Source organism: Lates calcarifer, linkage group LG24 (genome assembly GCF_001640805.2).
Source record: "Lates calcarifer isolate ASB-BC8 linkage group LG24, TLL_Latcal_v3, whole genome shotgun sequence".
NCBI classification, from domain to species: Eukaryota; Metazoa; Chordata; class Actinopteri; family Centropomidae; genus Lates; species Lates calcarifer.
Window position 1 is genome coordinate 3883513 of NC_066856.1, and position 21595 is coordinate 3905107.

The 21595-nt window shown below is 39.4% G+C and overlaps 1 protein-coding gene across 1 annotated transcript in view; it reads right to left on the reverse strand.

Moving 5' to 3' along the window:
- Positions 1-247: 247 nt before the first annotated feature.
- The window catches only part of slc12a7b (solute carrier family 12 member 7b), a 55463-nt gene continuing 34115 nt past the window's right edge, over positions 248-21595 (reverse strand). Inside the window, 23 exon segments of the mRNA XM_018673634.2 lie at positions 248-3424; positions 3621-3754; positions 5133-5147; positions 5995-6170; positions 9079-9195; positions 9640-9747; positions 9933-10064; positions 10252-10421; positions 10692-10887; positions 11552-11720; positions 12414-12484; positions 12486-12519; positions 12963-13082; positions 13565-13663; positions 13840-13958; positions 14057-14231; positions 15122-15179; positions 15526-15624; positions 15787-15954; positions 16404-16615; positions 16892-17133; positions 17483-17613; positions 18224-18278. Coding sequence (XP_018529150.1) covers positions 3333-3424; positions 3621-3754; positions 5133-5147; positions 5995-6170; positions 9079-9195; positions 9640-9747; positions 9933-10064; positions 10252-10421; positions 10692-10887; positions 11552-11720; positions 12414-12484; positions 12486-12519; positions 12963-13082; positions 13565-13663; positions 13840-13958; positions 14057-14231; positions 15122-15179; positions 15526-15624; positions 15787-15954; positions 16404-16615; positions 16892-17133; positions 17483-17613; positions 18224-18278 — 2892 coding nt within the window. The 3' untranslated portion in view covers positions 248-3332.

The following is a 21595-nucleotide window of genomic DNA, read 5'->3' on the forward strand; positions in this document are numbered from 1 at the left end:
TGATGTGGGTGGACTGGTACAGGCCAGAAAACATTTCACTGAGTTGTCATGCATTTGGAACTGAATCTTTGGAAGTCATCTGATACAAAAATGTGGACATTTGGCTCAGAGATAATCTCAAGCCATCAAGCTGCAGCATGAAGACAAGGTCATGGGAAGGCAAGGCTGCCCTCTAGTGGATGGACTGTTGTCCCTTCATGATTTCATAATGAAATCAACTTGCTTCTTTAATCAGGACACAGACGTGTTTTGGTTTATTTCAGCACTTTAATAATTACTCAGAGAGGCACGAATACAATTTACAGGGCTACCTTCCTCTACATGTGCATCCACAAGTGACCTCCTGTTCCAGCCTTTGAGACCTTCCAGCTGAGCTGGACAACAACAGAAACACACACAGCTTCACCTTATTATGGTATTCACAAGAACACGCTCTCTCACACACACACACGTACACTACTCTGCTGGTCCTCTCACATGGCAGAGGCTTTATTTTTCCTTTCATAAATCCATATATAACATCAGTTCTGAAAGAGAGATGTGATTGAACAAGTTTTTATTTCTTCAGCTGAGCCTCAGTGATAACGTGAGGTAGATAACATTCTCCAGTCACCTCAAACATTAGAGCTGTGAAACACACACTGCTGACAATCCTATTTACCTCCAGAAACATATTTTTCTTTTTTATTTAGCATCTTCTGTTTAAGGTTTTATGTAGTTTGTTTTCTTTATGTACAGCAACTGCTATTCAGCTCAGTAACCAAATTAAAATAAAAAGAAACTTCTTTAATAATTTACCTTTACAACTTTCAATGTTTCAAACTTCTTAAAACTAGACAAATTCAGGTTTATTTATGCAGAACTGTGTATTTATCTTTAATGGCTAAAACAAAAAAATGGAACAAATAAACTGAAAGAGTCTGGACTTCATATAGTGAATGATAATTATTGAAACCATTCATTTTTACCCTGGTAGCTCCATTCGAGTGTCTTAATACTTTCAGTCCAGGGTCCCACTGTATCATGAGGGGTCTTCAGTCCTGTGTGTTGTGTGCATGTTGTGTTTCTGGTGGGTTGAAACAAAACAAAAAAACTTGACAACTGTTGCCGTCATCGCACATACCTCCTCTCTCTGCCTCCTTCCAGAAAAAAATAAATCACACTGAAAATTAACACTTAAAGTAACAGAAGATCAGTTATAATGTAACAAACACTACAGAGACCATAACTATATAGTTACACAGACATACATCAACAACTGAACAAAACACAACAAAACACAGATGTTGCATAACTGACAATCAGAAGTTCACATTTCCCCACAGAGAACTGCAGGAAAACATCACTTTCTGCTTTACAAAATACTGCAGGGCTAATTATGAAAAGAAACTGTGGAGGTACGTGTGTGAAAGGGTTGTATCAGTTTTCCTTCTTTCCCTTTAACCAAAAGTGATTCTTTTCGCAGCAGTTAGCCCAGGTTGCAAGGTTTGAGATGCCCGGGAAATCACACTATCTGCTGTGTTTAGTCAGTCATTTATTTACAGATTTTTAAAAGGATTATGGCAGAAAGGATGAGCTCTATCATAAAAAAATGATTGTGCTTTAATTGTCAGGGTTTCCATTGTCAATGTAAAAAGCAGTAGCTACAGTATGTCCATGCTAGAAGCAGCATTAGTAATACTTCCACAGTTTCTTTTCGTAGTCATTTTGGCACTTTTTCTTCTACACATGCTCAGAACAATTAATCTGCTCAGTCTGGGACTCAAAGCCTAAAGATCTGTGTTTGGTAAAATATTATAAAAACATTGTAACAACATTGAAACATGAGCATTAAATAGTACGGAATTTCTTGCTGTCTGAATGTAGTGGTGTATTAACCAGTAGAAAGTGTCACTGTAAGCAACAGAACTGAGTGAGAGTACACAATGATTTAAGTGCTGAAAGACTGGTAGTGCAAAGTTGACAGTGCTGTAACTACATCACTATTAGTTCAATATGGGATGAAACCATGTAAAACAAATCTGAATTACACTAATTCACATGTGTCAATTTGTGCTTTTATATTTCAAAAAGTAGAATTTGTTAAATGCCAACATTTCTGAAAGGCAATTTTAAGATCTAATGTGGAACCAACGAGCCTACCAATCTACCAATTTATTGAGCTACTGTATGCTGTCAAACAGCCCTTATATTTAAAAAAAATCTACAGTCATTCCCAACAGAGCACTACTTTGAACACCATACATATACATGTGCATTTAATATGTTATACTATAAAGCTCACAGAGTCCTTGAATATTAACAATGGCTATTTTCCCTATTAAAATAACAGCATTATTTGAGGGTGGGGATTGATAACCAATGATCAAGTATCAGTACCTGATATCTTAAAGGCTCACACCCACACAACAGAAGATGATCCCACATCTGGTTATGTCCAACATCCTCCTGGCTGGTCCTTCACTAAATCATTGACAAGGCAAACAACGACAGAGCGACAACACTACGGCTTTAAGGAAGTCCTTTCACCTACAGGCCTGAGCCAACCCTCGTTCTGCAACATTAAAGAGTCTACAACCTAACCAGGAGGTTTAACAGCTTCTAAACAGACTGTATGTGCTTTCTGCAGTTCAGACTGAAAAACAGTTTCTGAGAAGTTATTCTGAACATTTAAGTACAAATGGTGATGCAGATCACATAGATCAGCAAACTGTATTTGATATTAAACATTCAGTATGTGCTGTTATGAGTGAGCTTTCTGCAGCAGAGCATTGAGAGATGATTTTCTACCTTTCTGTTTAGATTTACTTGTTTGAAACTGAGCTCAAATCCGTTGTACAACTTGTCATCTTTTTCTCAGGTTCAGCCAACATCTCTGACCTCCCAGAGTCAAGTACACCAGACAACATGAAAGACTACGAGGTTCATATCAATAGCACACGTTCACTTCTTTGCTTATCTTTACACAGTGAGCTGCCAGTAACTCGACAACATCAACACAAGGGAAAGAATATGAAAATGTAACAGAACAGAACAACGTTTTCAGAGTTAAATGAAAAATATAAAGTGTCTCTATGCTCTATCTTCCATGTGCAGGGGTTCTGTGGCCCAGCGTGGACTCACTGTGCTTGTTCTCTCAGCGTCAGCCGATTCAACACGGTTTTCTTCATCCTCCGGTCCAGCAGACCATCAGTCAATCACAAGTGGTCCCGCCTTCCAACAACCCCCGCCCTTCATAAAAACCCAGTTTGGATTCTTCCCCAAAAATGCCCGGTGACCGGTATCCATGGCAATAGCCCATGTGTGCAGTGCGGGGCATAAGAGTTTTTCTTTTAAGAGTAGATGGTGATGACTTCACGGCCACCACCTCGCACCAGAAGGACCCGGTTCAGACCCTCGAGGAGAACCTCCAGGAACTCCATGTCTGAGACAGAAGTTAAGGTATATCACACATATACCACACACCACACATATACATAATAGCACCACATAACAGTACATCATATGATATCCCACCTCTCAGCCCTCATTCCATCAGTGATGACACCTTCCCATTAATCACATCAAAATGCATCACACTGAACATTAGAATGAACTGGAATGACAGAAATTCAGGATACAGTTTTCATCTCCTCCTCTGTTCCTAGGTGGTCCAGGCATATTAAGCAGAACCAGGTGAGCTCCCTGTGACTTGTTCACCACCACCTCGTTCAGCTTGACAGCTGTGTGCATCCGACGAACATTAGACTGGTTCCTATTTTGACAAAAAGTTCAGAGTGAGAAAAGACAGCACTGAAGAAAACATCACTTAACAAACTATGGTAAGGGTTAGGGTTATAATGTGGAACTGTCATGGTATTTGTTTGTTTCTAGGCCTTCTTCAGTACTTATAAAACCAGTGTGAAAACTGCACTGCTTTCATAACTTCATCAAATGTAAAACTAGACTTGCATTAAGCATTTCTCTCTATGTAGTAGGGGCCTGAATACATTTTGCTTAAAGGACTATAGCAGACCTTCTTCACAGCAGACATTTTGACTGGTCATAGCTGAAAAACCTCAGGTGTTACTGATGACATTAACGATGGTAAGCCAATACCAGGATCCTAAAACTGAGGCAGCTCCTCAGCCATCGTTAATTTAATCATTTCCACCTGTGCTCTTCCTACTGTGACATATCAAAGTGTTTTTGTAAAAAAAAAAAAGCTATTCTGGCAATATGGTATCACTCCTGGGTAACACAGGAGCTGCAAATTCGGAAAATCCTTTAAAAATGTCGACTTTTGAGGCAGCACTTGCTTATGCCTTCCTCTTTCAATGAATAAAGCTTTATTTACAGTACAGATGGAAAACTCACTGAGAACAAGCTCTCTTTTACAGGAGTCTCTTGTTTATGTGGTTGTCAATGGAAAAACTAATGTAACAGGATGTTTTTCTGACTTGCCTCTGAAATTTGACCTCACTACACCTTCACCAGTTTAACACAAAAAAGTTGCATCTTAATTAAAACATACTATATGTTAGTCTCAAACACAAGTGAGTAAACAAAGGCAACGGAGCCATACTGAACTTCAAATAAAGAGGCAGCATTTAAAAGATACTATCATATCCCAGGTCCAACATCATATCATCTTATTAGTTTAGTTTGTCATTGCCAATCGTGCACACTGTTTAGTAATATTCAACGCTGTCAAAAAAAGCACCCTCTGTCTCTTTAAATATTGCCTCTTTATCGTCACAAACGTTAAATGAGTAAAGTAATAAAGCACATGACATCAACTGCCAGAAGCTAAATTATATTAACCAGAAAACAAGGCAAACACAAGGCAAAACAAAATTCTGCTTTCCAATAAAAGATATATAATTTTTTAATATCAAGCCAAATTATTTTTTTGTACTTGCTGATAACTTTGATAAAGGGTGGAGGGAAAGCACAAATTTGCTCATGCATACAATGTCATAAATATTACATGCAAGTTAAACAATCCATGCATATTAGGACACACACACAAGGACGCAGGCAAACACACACAGAGGTACAAGCACATGAGCTGGAGGACGCTGAACAAAGCTACAGTCACCACAGCAGCAGTATACACACATACAGCCTAGGGCAAAGAGAATGCGACTTACAGACTCTCCCACTCTCTAGAAGGAGGAAAATGGGACAGAACAACAGAAACAGGCTTAGATGCTTCTACGTCAGCTCTCCAGCTTTCTCCACCACACTGCATGCTTCCATGTGTCCCAAACAGTTCGTCGTGACACCCGAAGGTGACTGAAGTAAACTCCATACGGTGACACGGAGCTATTTGATGTATATGGTGAGGTTTTGTGAAAAAGTGGCCTCCAGTTCTTCCTGTCCTGCTTTACAATGTACTGATTTGAATTACAAACTTTATCAGCCAATACAAATGGACTGGGACACAGCTGATGAAGTCCACACACTGAGAGTACAGACAGTATGGGATGGAAAAGTGTTAGTGTACATGTGGACTGTGTGGTCTGGCCATGCACTAAGACTGAAATGGCTGAAAGTGTACACACATGCGCACACATACCAAATGCAGCCTGAATGCACACACCATGCACACAGTTGTCCCATTTCACCCTGTCAGGCTCTTTACTACTACCACTACACATGCTATCCTCCTGCACTGAGGCCTTTGCACCATCCTGAAGTGCTGTCAATACTGTATGAGCAGTGGTTTCAACTTCAGATCCTTGTAATACTTTATGTATTTTGACAATTTAAAAAATCCATTCAAAATGGTGCAAAGCACATGCAATTACATCATATTTTCTATCATCACCTTTACAGTTTTCTTCAGTAACATATACAGTACATTTTACACTTCTCTAATATGGTAATGTAGCTTAAATTTACACATTTACAGAGCAAAACTTTCACTTTCCCTTCCTTTTACCCCTCAAGCTACAAATGTACAGATATTGTTTTTCGGGTCTTGTTCAGAGTAAACAAATGTGTACTTACGGTTTCATGTTAAACAGGTCACGCACAGCCACGTTGGCATTGCACTCGCGGTTACGACTACGCTCTGTGAACAGTTTATCCTTGGTCCAAGTCATGTGAACCCGCTCAGGCCCAGTGTCAGCCTTGTCATTTATTGTAGCATGAGAAGCTGTGTTCCTGTCATGGATGAGCTGGGCCTGGAAGAGAGAGAAGGATAAGAAAATCAACAGAGGATTGGTGGATGTAAGTATTAACCCAGGCAACTGTTTTGGGGGCAAGAAAGACAGAAACAGAATGGAGGAAAGAATAAGAAAAGGAAGGAAAAGTGGTGTAACTGGTGGTGATGACCAAGAGGATGACAAGCAGGTGATGAGATTTGCAAGTCCAAGATAATGCCACAGAGACAAAAGAAAGTGATTAATGGAGAGAAATAGGAATAAAAATTAGGGAACGTGGAAGGATAATAAGGAATCACAAATAGAGGTGAATAAATGGTACAGAAAGTGCCAGATTGGCCAGAGAGAAAGCAAACACGGTGGACAATTACAAACTGGGACCAAAGACGATGGGAATCCATCAACCTTCCTTCTACAAGTTGGACAGAAACCATGCTAGAGGATTATAGAAACAATACAAACCTGTTCAACAATCACAACAACACAAATGTACGTCACAGGACAATATATCTCTGGGCTGACTAAAAGCCCCAGCAAGGGTTGACACATGTATGGGTGATGGATGAAAAGACAGTGGTGGTAGTGATGATGTAGTATGATATTAAACAAGAATTGTGTTGCTAAACAAATATAAAGCAGGTCTATATGCCCATAATGCAGGAATAATACAGCATATATATCATTGCTGGAATAAAATATATCATATAACATGTAATATGTGTTGATGTCACCACATTTGACAACAACTTTCACTCCTGTCCCTGTGTCTGTGCTACAGAGAACAATGTCCACAATTATATAATCACTGCCAATGACAAATGGTAAGAATAAATTAGACTTTTATTATCATCAGTCATCATAAAGATAAAGATCAAAATCTCTGAGTTCACTGGTACCAGTTCATATTTGATAAAAGCTGTGCTGGTAAAACAGCAGGCTGACTGTGTATCATACTTTTGGCTTCCTGATTAAAATATTTAACTGTCAAAGTCTCCATTGTCTGTGCATACTTGAAGATGGGAGACTGTGGTAAATAGCATGCATATTCATTTTTTGAGGGAAGGGTGTTTCTGGAAGACATTTCTCTGCCTGTTAAGTTTGTTGACCACTAGCTGTGACTGACTGTACAGTATGGACACTAGTTACGAGTGACAGGAGGGTAGGGGATGTCGCCATGGTGATGAATGGGGTGGTGATTATGGTTAAAAATGAAAAAGGAGAGAGAGAGGACAGTATTGTCATGTCCCAATAAAGTGTATGAAGTACTCCTGAGTGAAAATATACTTAAAAATTATTGACAAGATAATAAAAACTAAAAGAAGTAATAACCCAGTGAGGCTGTAATGGTCATTGCACACCAGAAAATCAAATTATTAGAGGAATGTACAAATATATACAACTTTTCTTTTCTTAGATCCTTGTGACTAATGGGATTGAAATGTAATGTTTCTGCTGAGGATGGCACCAGAGGAAAGGCACCGTTGTTACCTCAATTTAAGAGGTTCATCCTCTGTACAGAGGCCATTTTTAGAAGATTTCACACTCAAGATTGATTTAAACTTTTTAAGCTTTAGGCACCTGATGTGTGAGTTTGACAGCATTGACAGATTTGGTCACTGTGCAAAATCCATAGAAAGTTTTCAGATTTCTGAGGGAGTACTGTCCACTCTTTCTACTCATGTCTTTTAGGGGAGTGGGGATGAGGTGGGATCATGGAGGTAATGGGAGCTTGGACTGCAGTCTCAGGGTGCAATGGGCTGATATTCACAAAGCAGCTCTCAATGACTACACAGTAAGCAGCACTACGGTTGAGCTGGTCTGGACTTTGTGGTTTGAAAGTCAGATGTACAAGATGGATGCTATCTGTAATTCATCGCCTCTTTCTGGGCTATTCATAAGGTTGTTTGCCATTGCCTTTATCAAAAGAGCTAATGGCACTTTTCAAACTTTACAATGCTCCAATCACTGGCTTGTAGTCCTGGAGTAACTGAGGCTTGCATCGATGCATTTTGTGTGTACTGACTGGAACTGCTCCAGAGCAGTGTTAGCTCTGATGTAACATGGTTACCCATCATCTTTGTATCCTGGGCTAGTACCACTACACTGTATGAACGTGGTAGATTAACTATTAGCTGAGGCTATGGATAAGCCCAGGCTGAGAAGACATAAAAGCACAACCAATTATTGAGAGAACATAACATTTTCCTCTATTTCTAGTTCCACACTGACTTTAGACAAAGTCCTTAGTGTGATGCTAAAGACATGTTTTGGACATTTGCTTTGAGAGAAGCATGGTATGGAGTACCTGCACTACCTTGAATGCTTTTAAAGAGAAGATCTGTTTAAAAAAATCAGTGCCAACATTCACACCACTAAGATTCCTCAGAAAATTAGACAATGGTATAATACAAATAAATACTTGAGGGACCTTGGTGAGAACCTTTAAGTCAGCAGCAGGTTTTCAAATTAACAACAAGCAACAACTTTCCTACATGATCATAAACCATTGATTCTTGATTAGCACCCCCACTCTCTGGGTAGGGTTACACTTCTCATTTCAAAAGCCAGTCTTTGTGTAATTCAATAACTGTGCCCACATTTAGACTGAAAATACATTTCCTGTGGCACTACTAATTTTAAACTGTAACAGTATCACTATTCCTCCACCCTTCCTTCCTATCTGTGTATGCTTCATGGCCTGATGTCCACAATAGAGAATAATATGATCATTATGTAACACTGACAACTTGCACATCTATTTTTGACATCTGGTAAGAATGGAAGTAAGATTAGATTTTCTGAGTGCCAGTTTTAAACCACAGTGATGATGAAAGTCAAATGACAAACAGCTGTAGCCAAAGATTCAGCTTTGTGAAGATGGGCCGGAGGGTCTAACAGTGAGGGACAATGGGTTGACAAAATCTGCTACCTCATCCTCCTGAGTGTCCTCCACCGATGAGGACTGCCGGCTGAGGTTTGTGCTCTGGGCAGCGCCCTGGTTCTTCCTCCGGATTGAACTACGCGATTCATCAGTGATACTCTGAATCTGAATAGTGTGGTATGGCCCAGAAAGGCGGTGGCAGATGAACAGGGAGAGGTGCCAGTAGTCATATAATGCAGCAGTTGGCCAGATTTCACTAAAACACTGTTGTCATTTAACTATGTTGTCTGTTATTTGAGGAGACAACCTCTATAATTTGTTTTGTATACTGTTTAACCTGGCATATTAGAGATAAAGTTACATGTACAGTGTGCTAATCATGACTCTGCAGACACACATACGCTAACACTAAGCAAAATACAAACAACATTCAGCAACAAGAAATGCCATCTTCTTGAAGATGTTTATGAGTTTATCTGATTAGTATCTAATCTAAGACAAAAGCATAAAAAGCATCCACTTGTGTGGAATTGGAATGCAACTACTGATTGTTAGGGCTAAAGGACGCCGAGTGCAGGGTTGTGTTCAAATGGATAAAGTGTGTGTTACCTCTCTCTCCCGCTCAGTCCTGGACAGTTGCATCTGTTTCAGCATCTGAGTCCTCTGCTCCATCACCAGAGTCTTCTCATAAGTGAAGGCTGAGATGTCATTATCATGCTGCAAAGATATGAACGGACACGTCAGAATAAGTCAACTGAGAAATTTAATCAAAAACAAATGTCCCACACGTTCATTATTTGGACATTTTTCTGTTTGTGACAAAACACTCTGAGCAAAGAAATTAAAGATGATAAAATTTATGGCCAGAGCGCCAATGGATTTATTCAATCAGCCAGTCTCACCATCTCCACCACCTCCACCTCTGCATCCAGTCGCAGGTGGTATAGGAACATCTGGAGATCTTTCTTCATTTGGATGCTGTTGTCATCCATCTGGGCCACAGTGAAGATACGCATCTTACATTTCCTCCACACCTAGCGGGAAAACAGACAGATGGATGGATTTATGATTAGCAGGAGGACTAGTGGGAATGGGGCGGGAAAGAGAGGGAGAATGTATGAGAGGGGGATTCTGAATATGAGGACAGGAATTATAAATATAAAAAAATATTTGGGTTGAGGATGTTTCAGAGATAAATACAGCCCCAACACAAACACCAACCTTGTGCTGTCGCAGCAGGAAGGGCAGCAACATCAGCATGCCTCCATCATGTACCACCCACCACACATCAATGGTGCCCTCCCCCAGGCGGTCCTGGTTGGTGGGGAAACTGTCTACATTCTTAGCCACAAGTAAGGCCTGATGGGCGGCTGTGGTCTCCCGCACGGTCTCTGAATGGATAGAGGGAGAGAGAGAGTGTTGTCTATGAGACATTGCCTGTTAATCTCTTTGTGTTGTCTGTGAGACATTAAGTTGCTGGCATCTCAGTGGAATGACTTCATGAGCAGATGTGCAAATATGCAATATAAGATGTAGTATCATTACTACCACTGCACTTTTAGATTAATTCTGATCTAGCACTGTGAATTATGCACAGTTTTCCTCTTATTTTCCACTTCTATACCCACTCTTTATGTACTATTATTCTGAACTGTCTCTACCTATGAAATTCCTCCATGACTGCGGGTCATTGGACTGCCTCCAGGTCCCAGGCCAGGCCATTAGGACTGTGTTGTGCTTCATGCCTCCCAGCCCTGCAGACTGGATGAGGTGGGAGAAGCCATCTCTGAGGTTTGAAGACACCACAACATGACAGAAACCCTTGGTCCGCTCTGCTGACATGGAGGCCTTGATGTTCTTGATAAAGCATAGGAGACAGCACAAGACAACAGAGGTAGAGAGGGAAACTGATACATTATTGACCTTTTAAAAATATGGCTTTGTGGAAACACTCAGTGATCCACTGATTAATTATAAAAATACCAAACCCATGGCTGAACTTTACCCCTTCCTCAAAATTAACATTCAGCACTCTCATCCCTAATTCATACTGATGGGTCTGAACAATGCCCATGAATACAAGTCTGTATAATCTGGAATTCAGCTTCTGCACATGATTACTTTCGCTGAAAATGTAATCCACTGATTAAAAATGCTTTTGAGGACACTGACAAAAATAAATAAATAAAATGACTTGCTCGGTTTGGCCAGTAGATGGCAGAGTTAATCTGCAGTATAGATGTAAAATGATTGTCCTAACTCTTCAAATCTTGTTTGACAGAAGATCCATTTCATTGATTTTGACTAAAGTGTGAGGCCATGGATAGTCCAATAATAAAAGAGCCAGTATGAAACAGATTTAGTATTTTATCAGCAACTGTGATCATGAATTCTGAGGGTCTTGTATGAGGAATACAGATTTGTGGACAAAATCAACATAAATGATAACAAACCTGTGCCTGCATTTACATTTTCCAAGTGTACATGTGTTTTCCAGCTGGTATGTGAATCTCCACTATACCTGCTCAGCCCTCTTGGACTCTGTCTCTTTCGTGAGATATGTTCCTTCTAAAACATTTCCCACTATCGTCAGGCCTTTTCCTGCCTTCAGCTGAGTGGTGAAGGACAGCAGACGAGGGTGTTTGACTCCTTGATCTGAGTCCAGGTTCAGGAGCACCAACAACTGAGGCCTGGAAACATATAAAGAAAAAGGAGAGAGTGGGCAAGGTCAGATTTCACTTCTTTGCAAGGTAGTGAGGGACAGGAGTGGCTGTCTGATTCTTACACCTCACACAGACACTAGAAAACATGACAAAATTATTATGTAAACAATTCACATTTATTTTATTCAAAATACAAAGTATTAGTTTGTTTAAAAAAACATTATTTTAAGAGTAATAAGGAGTAGAATTATTAATACAGTATTGCTGGATCTCTCTCAACAATGCAAGAAGACATGTGGTGGAGGTGAATTTGATTTTATAGTCCAACATGTGCTAAACACAAAGCCAATAGCGTTACAAAGAACAGCTTTCAAAGAGAAGAGGAGCAGACACAGTTATCTTTGATGAAAAACATCTGTATGCCTGGAAACACCACATCCCTAAGAGTATCTGCACTGAACATGCCAAGAAACTAAATGATTCTGAAATGGTGGTTTTGGTTTTTGGACAGGCAGTCTGCAAGGTCAGTCAGTGCGGGTCTCTACAGAATGAAGGCTTATCATCCTTTTCTGTCAGATTAGGTAGAGGACCGAGAGATTAATCTAATTCACCCTCCGCATCTATTCCTGTCTCACTTTTGTCCGTCCCAACAGTGACAGGTGGCACTGTGTCAACTGTAACCACATCCATATGAAACACACACACACACAAATACTGTACCTCCAGTTCTTGGTGTGTGGTGGTGCCTCCTCAAGGCGAATGAGGGCATAGCGGGCTGCGTTAAGAGACAGAACCACGGATGCCATCACCCCATTCTTTCTCTGCCCTAAAGCAAACAATAGCAGTGAATTAATTTGAGAGCAGCCCAGTCTTAACTACAACTTATGTCGAATTGATAATGGGTTTGAGGGGGGGGGGGGGGGGGTGTTTCACAAGAAAATTCAGCAGTAAAATATCTCTTCATAAGCCACAGCCATATTCGATATGATTTAAGAGTCTGCTATTTCATGTTGTGAAAAGTGTATATATTCTAACTTCTAATTTCGAAGATTTTAATGTTTTATTTTGAAATGTTATGTTGCCCTTGGTGGCAGAAAAGTTTGTTCGTTGTTTGTTTGCCGTTACTCTCTGTGATGGTTCTCAATTTTCTTTTTCTGACAATGCAGTTTTCTTATCTACTTGCACATTTCAGCTTTTCTTTATCAAAGATTTTCTATGTACCCTTGAACACTTCTGAGCCAAAGAAAATGTGTGCAAGGTCATCCTTACCCTCTGTATTCAATGTATTTGTAGATGCAAGAAGCAATGGCCATGGCAACAATGGCATAATACCAGGAGGAGATGAACATGAGAGCAAGGCACAAGCTCATTCCCAGGAAGGACAGAGCCCTGTAAGAGAAAGCACACTTTACAGCTTCAGCTAACAGTACATACCCAGCCATTATTTTACAATAACTATTTCAGGTTGTCTGCACATTTGTGGACATGTCTTGATGAAATGAAATGATTTCAGAATGGACAACTGAGAGGCTTAGAAGTGAAGTAATATTATAACATCCACCGATAACAATAGTACTGTCCTGTATTGTCCTCAGCCTTTGTCGTGGAAGTAATCTTAGTAAAGGTTGTCATGTCACAAACCAGATTAAACAGGTATGTCTGTGGTTGTGAAGGTGTTTATGTGATTCTTGGCTTGTGTCCTAAAATCTCACTAAGAAAAGTTCCCCAGTGACACTGACACTGTTAAAACTGCAGTTTGAAACCCTCACATTAACCTCAGAGACTTGTATATTCTCTTCTTTTAATGTAGAAGTATCTAGAAGTAAATACAGGGACAATATACTTGAGAAACTCTATAATTTGTCACCCACCAGTGGTAGTATTTGAAGCGTGGTCTCCAGTTGGGCGTTCGCAGCAGGGTCTGAACAGCACAGGCCAGGTTGACAAACAGGTAGCACATGAGGAAGAACCTGTGCGAGGAGGACAATAAGCCAAAAATATCACTCTCAACTCATCTAAATCTCCATGTTATGACCTACTGTAAGTGGTTTTAAGAGGTGGAATATATATGAGATCATAGATTTATCTGGTTATCTGATTTTATGAAAAGAATACATGCAATATTACTGTGCAGACAAGTACTGACATGGAGAGGATAGGAGCCACAGAGTCCAGTGAGGCAATGAGGATGCCGATCTCACAGATCGCAGCAGTCAGCAGCAGAGCCCAAGTAGGTTCTCCATTAGCTTTCCCATGGCCAAACACCTAACACACACATGCACACAGTCAAGAATGAAAACTGAAGATGAGCATATGAGGATGAAGAATGCTTTGACAGTACTTGAGTTGACTGTGTGTCTAACCTGTAAGAAAGGTACAATGCCATCTCGTGCGATGGCCTGCAGCAGACGTGGAGCACCAGTCAAACTCTGTAGCCCCGCCCCGCAGCAGGAGAAGAAGGAGCCAATCACAATAACCCAGGGTGAAGGCCATGATAATGTGCCTATGACAAGGTTTCCTTTCACTGAGTCACCAAATCTGTAATACAAAAACAATCATATATGTTAATTGGACCTATACTGTTTTATTTAGCTATATAAATTGTAGTTATGTCACCATAACTTCAATAGTTAGGCAACTTAAATAATAAGTCAGGCAATTTTCTTTTCTTATTGTTAACAAACCCTGTGAAAAGACCATAAAGTAATACATCCTACTATCAAGTAATGTCTATGTATCCAAAGCCTGATCTTATTCCTCTGCCATAGAGCTCAACTGCTGTCCAAAAAGAGAGGAATAATCCTGTGGCTGAAAATAGTCTCCAACAAATGCACACTCTATTCCTGTTTGAACATTTGGTAAAAGCTTGTGTTTTTTAAGACTCTATAGACATACGCATGATTTGTTTTTACAAATTTGTTTTTACAAACTATCTATACTTATAATATATTACAAAGTGTGAGTATTTAAAATATATAGTACAGTTGATGTATTGTAAAATATTAAAATGCTGTTAGTACACAGGTGATGTAAAAACTGCTTCTACACTGACCTTATACACAATTACAAGCATGCTCCTTAGGACACTGAGTTACTAAAAATGATCTACTGCACCGCTCCTGACTTATTGTGATAAAAAGGTTCAGAGGGTGGTTTAATCATATATGCCAGGATATGAGTCCTAAAAACACTGAACCTGAGCCTCTTGTGATGAGGAAAAAGATAATTCTATTCATTTCTATTCATTTTCCCTCAAGAGATGATACTAAAAGAGAAAAGAGGGAACATAAAGGCCAAAACCTACACAATGCATGCTCTTTATATATATATATATATATATATATATATATATATGAAAAGACACAAAAAGGTAATCATTGAGCAGATTGTGCAGCCTTTGTAATAGGTGCTCTGTATGAAACCCTTACTTGTCTCGCAGCAAAACTCCCTCAATGCAAGCACCAAACAGAACCACACAGGTGATGTCTAGGAAGCACTGTTCAGGAAAATAAAATGAACTGAAGTCTCCTCCTGTCACAGCTTTTAACACACTGCACACACTACCCACATACTATCAGGTGGTACACTTCGCCATGCGTTAATTTCTATTCTAAGGACACCAGATATCTGGCAACATTAGTTGTGTTTCACACTCTAAACAAAGCACTGTTTTGTTTAGAGTGTGAAACACAACTAATACTAACAATATTAACTCTAACTCTACCACTATAATATCACTATATATTAGCTATACCAACTTTTTAAAATCACCTGTCCAAGCCATTTCACCAGATTTTATGATATCAGAGTCACATAAAAGGTTTAAGGATACAGATGACGGAGGTGGTAGCAATAGCCAGGATTGTCCCTATGGGGATGGACTTCTGGGCATCCCTCAAGTCACCTGACCGGTTTGAACCAGCCATGATACCTGCAAGAGGTGGTCACAACAGAAATCAAACATATTTATTTAAAAATGAAACACAGCTCTATGCTGAGCAATTTGAACCATAATAATAGTACACAAGTACACAAAATAACACCCTCTCCCTATACATAGTGTGGGTGTGTCAGTTGCTTTTATCAGTCTCACCAGTGACAGAGGGGAAGTAGATGCCGACCAGCAGTGTGAAGAAGGTGGTGATATCATTGACTACATATGGCATGTAGATGTCCTTGGCAGGGTCACTTCCTCCAAGAGATGGCAACTTCTTGTTTTCTACCAACATATTCAGAGGACCATACTCTGACCACATATTTTCTACAAGAGAGACGAGATGGGAGAAAGTAAAATGATGTGAAATCACTTTCCACCTCTGACTGCTTACTCCAGCTGCTTCACTAGAAATATGACCAGAATGCATTTGCATTGACAGTTTGGAGAAAAAGTAGTTTCTCATGGCCAATAGTTACATAACAGGAGGAATGTTCTGAGTTTGCACTGTAGTTTTTAACAAATATTTTCCAAGACTGTTCAATGATCTTTTGTCATAATTTCAAAATTCATTCTGGCAGGTTCAGTATGTACAGTCAGCAAAGCATAGTTGAACTGAATAAGAACACAGTTAAAATCTTGCTGATATCTGCATAATAAAGCTGTAACTGTGATAACTGTATATTATATAGGGAACAGATCAAGGAGGCTTTTTTTTTTTAATTCCACCACATTTGCACACTGCTACAAAACTTTGAGGAACACTGTGTTCCAACCTGAAATGACTCCGCTGGTCAGCCCGGGGATGCCCTGCACCAGAGTAACATTGTTGTTGGCAAAATATTCATTGCAGGTGGCATTGAGCTCAGACCCCTTACAGAACAGCTTCCACAGCTTGGTAGTGACCGTCACATTGTCTATAATCTCTGTCTTAAGACACTTGTCAAAGTTGTGGTTCTGCAGAGTACGATTTCCCAACATGCAAACACTGCACAGAGGAAAAAAGATTATAGTTAGACATCTTAATATGATACACTATTTTAGTGTTAGAGTGCTGCAATTGCTATCAAATAAAGCTAAAATATGCATCTTCTGTCTTTTAAAAATTATTCACACTGAAAAATATGGCTGCATGCCAACATGCTATCTTCATAAGCCACTATGGCTGGCTGACAAAGCTAATCTGATACCATTATGGCACAAAATGGTTCAATTCAACACCAGAAGAAGAAACTGGAGGATATATAATGTAAACTGGACTCACGGAAAGTCTGGTGGCTCAAAAATGGTCTTAATGACTCCAGCATAGATGGCGAGGATTGAGAGAATGACACAAGCCAGGAAGACTAAAGCTAGCTTGTTGACATATTTCACCCCCACAAAGACGACCACAGCCATCAGTGCTAGGCAGCACGTGCCATAAACACGCATGTTATTCAGCAGGGCATCAACCTCATCCTCCTTTCTCTCTGCCACAAAGATGGCTGCTTTAGGCACAATGTAGGTCTGAAATGTCAGGGGACAGACAAGACAAAAAGAATATAAGATTCTTGATTCTGGTTAAGATTTGCTTTTACTCATAGTTATATCCCTGCATTTGAAGAAAACATTAGCATTGTGTTAATTCAAGCAGGGAACAAATTATCAAAAAAATAGGGCAAAATTCTGAGTTGTTCTTGAGCTTTCTAAATATTATTTATATATATTTATATGCCTAATATAAGTCACAATATGAGTGTGGGTAAATAGCACTGAACTGGTGGACGAGAGAAAAGACAATCTTACTGAATTGTAAATACAGGTGGAGGGTAATCACAATATAGAGGTAATCCAAGCACAAACAGTGTTCACTTACCAGTAGAATCTCTATAGTACCCAGGATGTACATGGAGCCAGCAAAGGTTGTCCCCAGGTAGAAACAGAGACCTACAGCTCCCCCAAACTCTGGGCCAAGAGATCTGGAAATCATATAGTAGGAACCTCCAGCTGGGGAAAAAAGACAGCAGGAATGATTTTTATGTGAAAGAGGATGTGGATTTAGTAACAGATTCAAAGATACTTACAACAAGGAGCATTGTTGTTATCAATTAATGATAGCTGTTACCACTTAACATAAAACCAACCAACATGGAAGGAAAACATAGATTCCATGTGATTCAAATATTTAAAACTGGAAAATGTATTCTCATTCAGTCAAATGGTAAGACTCCAGATGAAGTCAGAGCACATCACTGAAATGTATCATTTCATTTTATCCTCATAAGAAACTAACCCAAAAAGAGCCTGTGTTCATCCAGGTCATAGTTATCTCAAGGAAAGTTTTAATCGAAAGTAATTGGACTTAGTTGTAGTCTAGAGTCTCGCAGCTGGTTGGACCAGTCCCAGCCTGGTCAGCTGCGAACACGAACTGATGAAGCCTCTTGGATGAGAGGTGAAACGTCTTCTAGACTACAACTAAGTCCAGTTGCTTTCGATTAAAACTTTCTTTGAGATAACCCAAAAAGAATGCTAAGATAAATCAACATCATGATTTTTTTCAGTTCATGATATATCCCTTGTTAAAGTCTGCACATGTCTAAGCACCAAAGCGTCCTACCTGGCACAACACCATTAGTAGCGATTGCACTCATGGATATGGCTGTCAGCATTGTCTATGAAGAGAGGAAAGAAAAGAGCAAAAACATCAGTATGAAATTCCAAAAGCTAAAGACCGTACACAGAGAGTAACTCTCTGTGATCGATATGGTTTATGACATTCCTTTCTGATGTCATTATTACTCATTCAAAACAAAGTGTGACAGAATTAATTTCCTTTAATGTAACACTAAAGATCAGAACTGAAATGACAATTAAAACAAACCTCCTTGTCCATCACACGCCCTTTTCCAGGTTTTCTCAACAATAAGATCCTTGAAAAGGTCAATCTCGCATTTAGCCTGTTAAAATACTTCTTAGGGGCTTATGCGCTAAATCTTTTGGATTGGTAATGGATACAAGCTTTTCCGTGAAATCAGGCATTGTGACTGAGAACGTCTACTTCAGCCTGTTACCTAACAGCACTTCCGGATGAGAGAAAGGACAGGGCAGAGAGAAGGGCAGGGACTCTCAAGATAAGAAGTACAAAGAAAAGAGAAGAGAGAAAGACTTGAAAGTTAAACCTTAAGGAGTGAAAGAAAGAGGGAGAGAAAAAAGTGTGAAGGTGAAAGAATAGAGGACAAAGGAAAGAGGAAGAAGTGAAGGAGGGGAGGAGGAGAGCAAGGACACAACCAAGATAAACCATGTGCTCTTTGATGGCCGTCAGGTTTAAACAGGCAGACAAGCTGGAGTAAAGCCAATTACCTGACAGTTCTACCTCCTGCTTCCACTGAAACCCTAAGCAGCTACTGTGAATGGTAACTTGGACTTGACTGCATATTAATTTAAGAATTTACAGCAAAAATCTGTACTGGCAATTATGTAATCACTGACAAAACTTGAAAGGTTAACTCACAGTTCCAATAAAGTCATTTAGACTCTGCTTTTGTAAAGCCTGCCATGTTTTGGGAATTCTTAAGTAACAGTACTTAAAGGCTTCAAAAAGAAACTCAACCAGAACCAAACATTGTGCTCTTTGAGCCTCAAGGTTACACAAAAATAATGCATCAGAACAAACACAAATTATTTTAACTATTAACATGCAAATCATTGTATTGTTCTTGTCCCTAGAGAATACATCATTCAAACATTCACAGTGTAGGTTAAGAAAAGTATGTGAACCCCTTAGCTAATGACATCAACAAAAGCCAATTGTAGTCAGGAGTTAGAAAACCTGGAGTCCAAATTAATGACACCAGGGAGGGAGCATTATGATTTGATGCTTTGCTGCCTCAGGGCCTGGACAGCTCACTGTCATTGAGGGGGAAATGAATTCCCAAGTTTATCAAGTTATCTTACAGAATAATGTTGGGGTGGCTGTTTGCCAGCTGAAGCTCAGTGAAGGCTGGGTGATGCAGTAGGACAATGACCTACTACTACAGAATGACTTCACACAGAAAATCTGCCTTTTGAAGGGAAAGGTTTTAACTGTACTTTCTTTATACTTCAGATCAGATCACATTTTTAAGCAATTAAAGCAGAAACCCATTTAGGGTTCACATACTTCTTCCCACTGTAAAACAAAATATTATTGTGTTACACAGTGAATACAGTGCTGATGAGGACTAAGTTTTGAAAACCCAGTGCTGCCAGTGACCTATAAACACAATACACCTTCTGTATACATGGAGTTGAGGAACACACAGTCCAGAGAACAGACTAATCATGACATGATGGAAAACATTCTGTATACTGCGCTGTGCACTGAGCTAATGACAGAGCAAGTGAGTAACTGAATGCATGTGTTTAGAAATGGGTGTGTGTTTTCTTAAATCTGTCCGCTTGTACTCACAATAACTTAGCGTGAGACCTGGTCTCATTTCTGACTCACTAAGTGCTTTGTTTTCATCTTAAAATATAAATGAAAATGTCTCTCTGTTTGTAGTTCTTGTAGTTCTCAAATCATTTCCTATTTACTAAATAGCACACCACATCTAGCATCATCCATTTTATTTGAAAAAAAAAAAAAAAAAAAGTAGTGTCCATTGCATGATCAACACTTTGCTAACAAATATCTTCATAGACAGAAAAATGACTATTGACTACACCTGTCTATAATAATGACGATGATGAATAAGTGTGTGAAATCTTAACTGACTGTTTACTATTGTGTATTATATAGAGAGTAGTTAATGAGTTAAATAAGGAGTGATTTCAGACAGCTCTCTCTTGAGAACTTAACAGAATAAACCATAACTGCTCTCAATTGATGTTGACTCAGTTCTCTTTAGGTTATTTTTAGACATTTCTGGTGTTGGGTCTAGAACACACAAAATATGACCTATAAGCAGGTGGCTGATGAGGTCCCATCAGTGGAAAGTCAGATGTGGTCTAAGCAGTGAAAATGAACATTAATCTGTCTGACTAAGCTTGGCACTCTTATTATGTAACAGCAGTGATGCAGTGGAGGGTAAACCCAGCTAACACATTTTTAGCTAGATTGTAATATATGAAATGGAGTTTCCATCTAACTATGAAATCTGATATTACTTCATGCCATTACAGAAACAGTGTACTGGGTTACATTTTTCTTCTGATCATATAGAATACATATCTAAAAACTGGTAATTAAAAAGAATGAAAATATAAATAAATATGTGGGCTTCAATTACTTCTTTCAGTAGGAAGTAAATTTCAAGTTTGATTCTTGACTTTAAATCTCTGTAATGTGGTCACTTTGTCACACTTGGCCATATGTGAAATTGATCACGATATGCCCTTAGAATATTCCATTATGAGGCAAAAAGAGTTTATCTGAGATAGTACTGAGAGGTTTTTGTTTGTACTTTCCCTGATTAAGCTGACGTAATCCATTGTCTGCAGTGGGATTGGCAAATATAGCCACTGTGTGGGTGTACATGTAGCTATGTTTCTGACACTTTGCAGATGGAAGGATTACACGTCAAGCTGTCAGGTACCATTAGAAGCTTGGAGTGTATGGGAAATGGAGAGTCACAGTGGCTAAATATAGTAAGGATCAGTGGCCAGTGAGTCAACTTGTCAGTCAGTCATCGCTGCTGTCAATCCAACATTTTCATGTCTGCCATTAAAAGTTGAAGAAGCTTCTGCTGCCAGTCTCCGCATAAAACACTCAGCACACAGACATATTCACTCTCGTGCTAATGTATTCATAATGCACTGAAGAGCTGGATCTGTACATTAGGTTCACTCTTACATAATCTTGCACGTCATTGCTCTAATGACTTAACCTCTAAATCCCTTGATAAGGGACAAATAATATCCATGTCAAGAGTCAGATCAGCTCCTTTCAGTTTGTCTTCCTCTATTATTTAACAAAACATAAAGCCTGCTTTCATGTGGAATATTAAAGGAC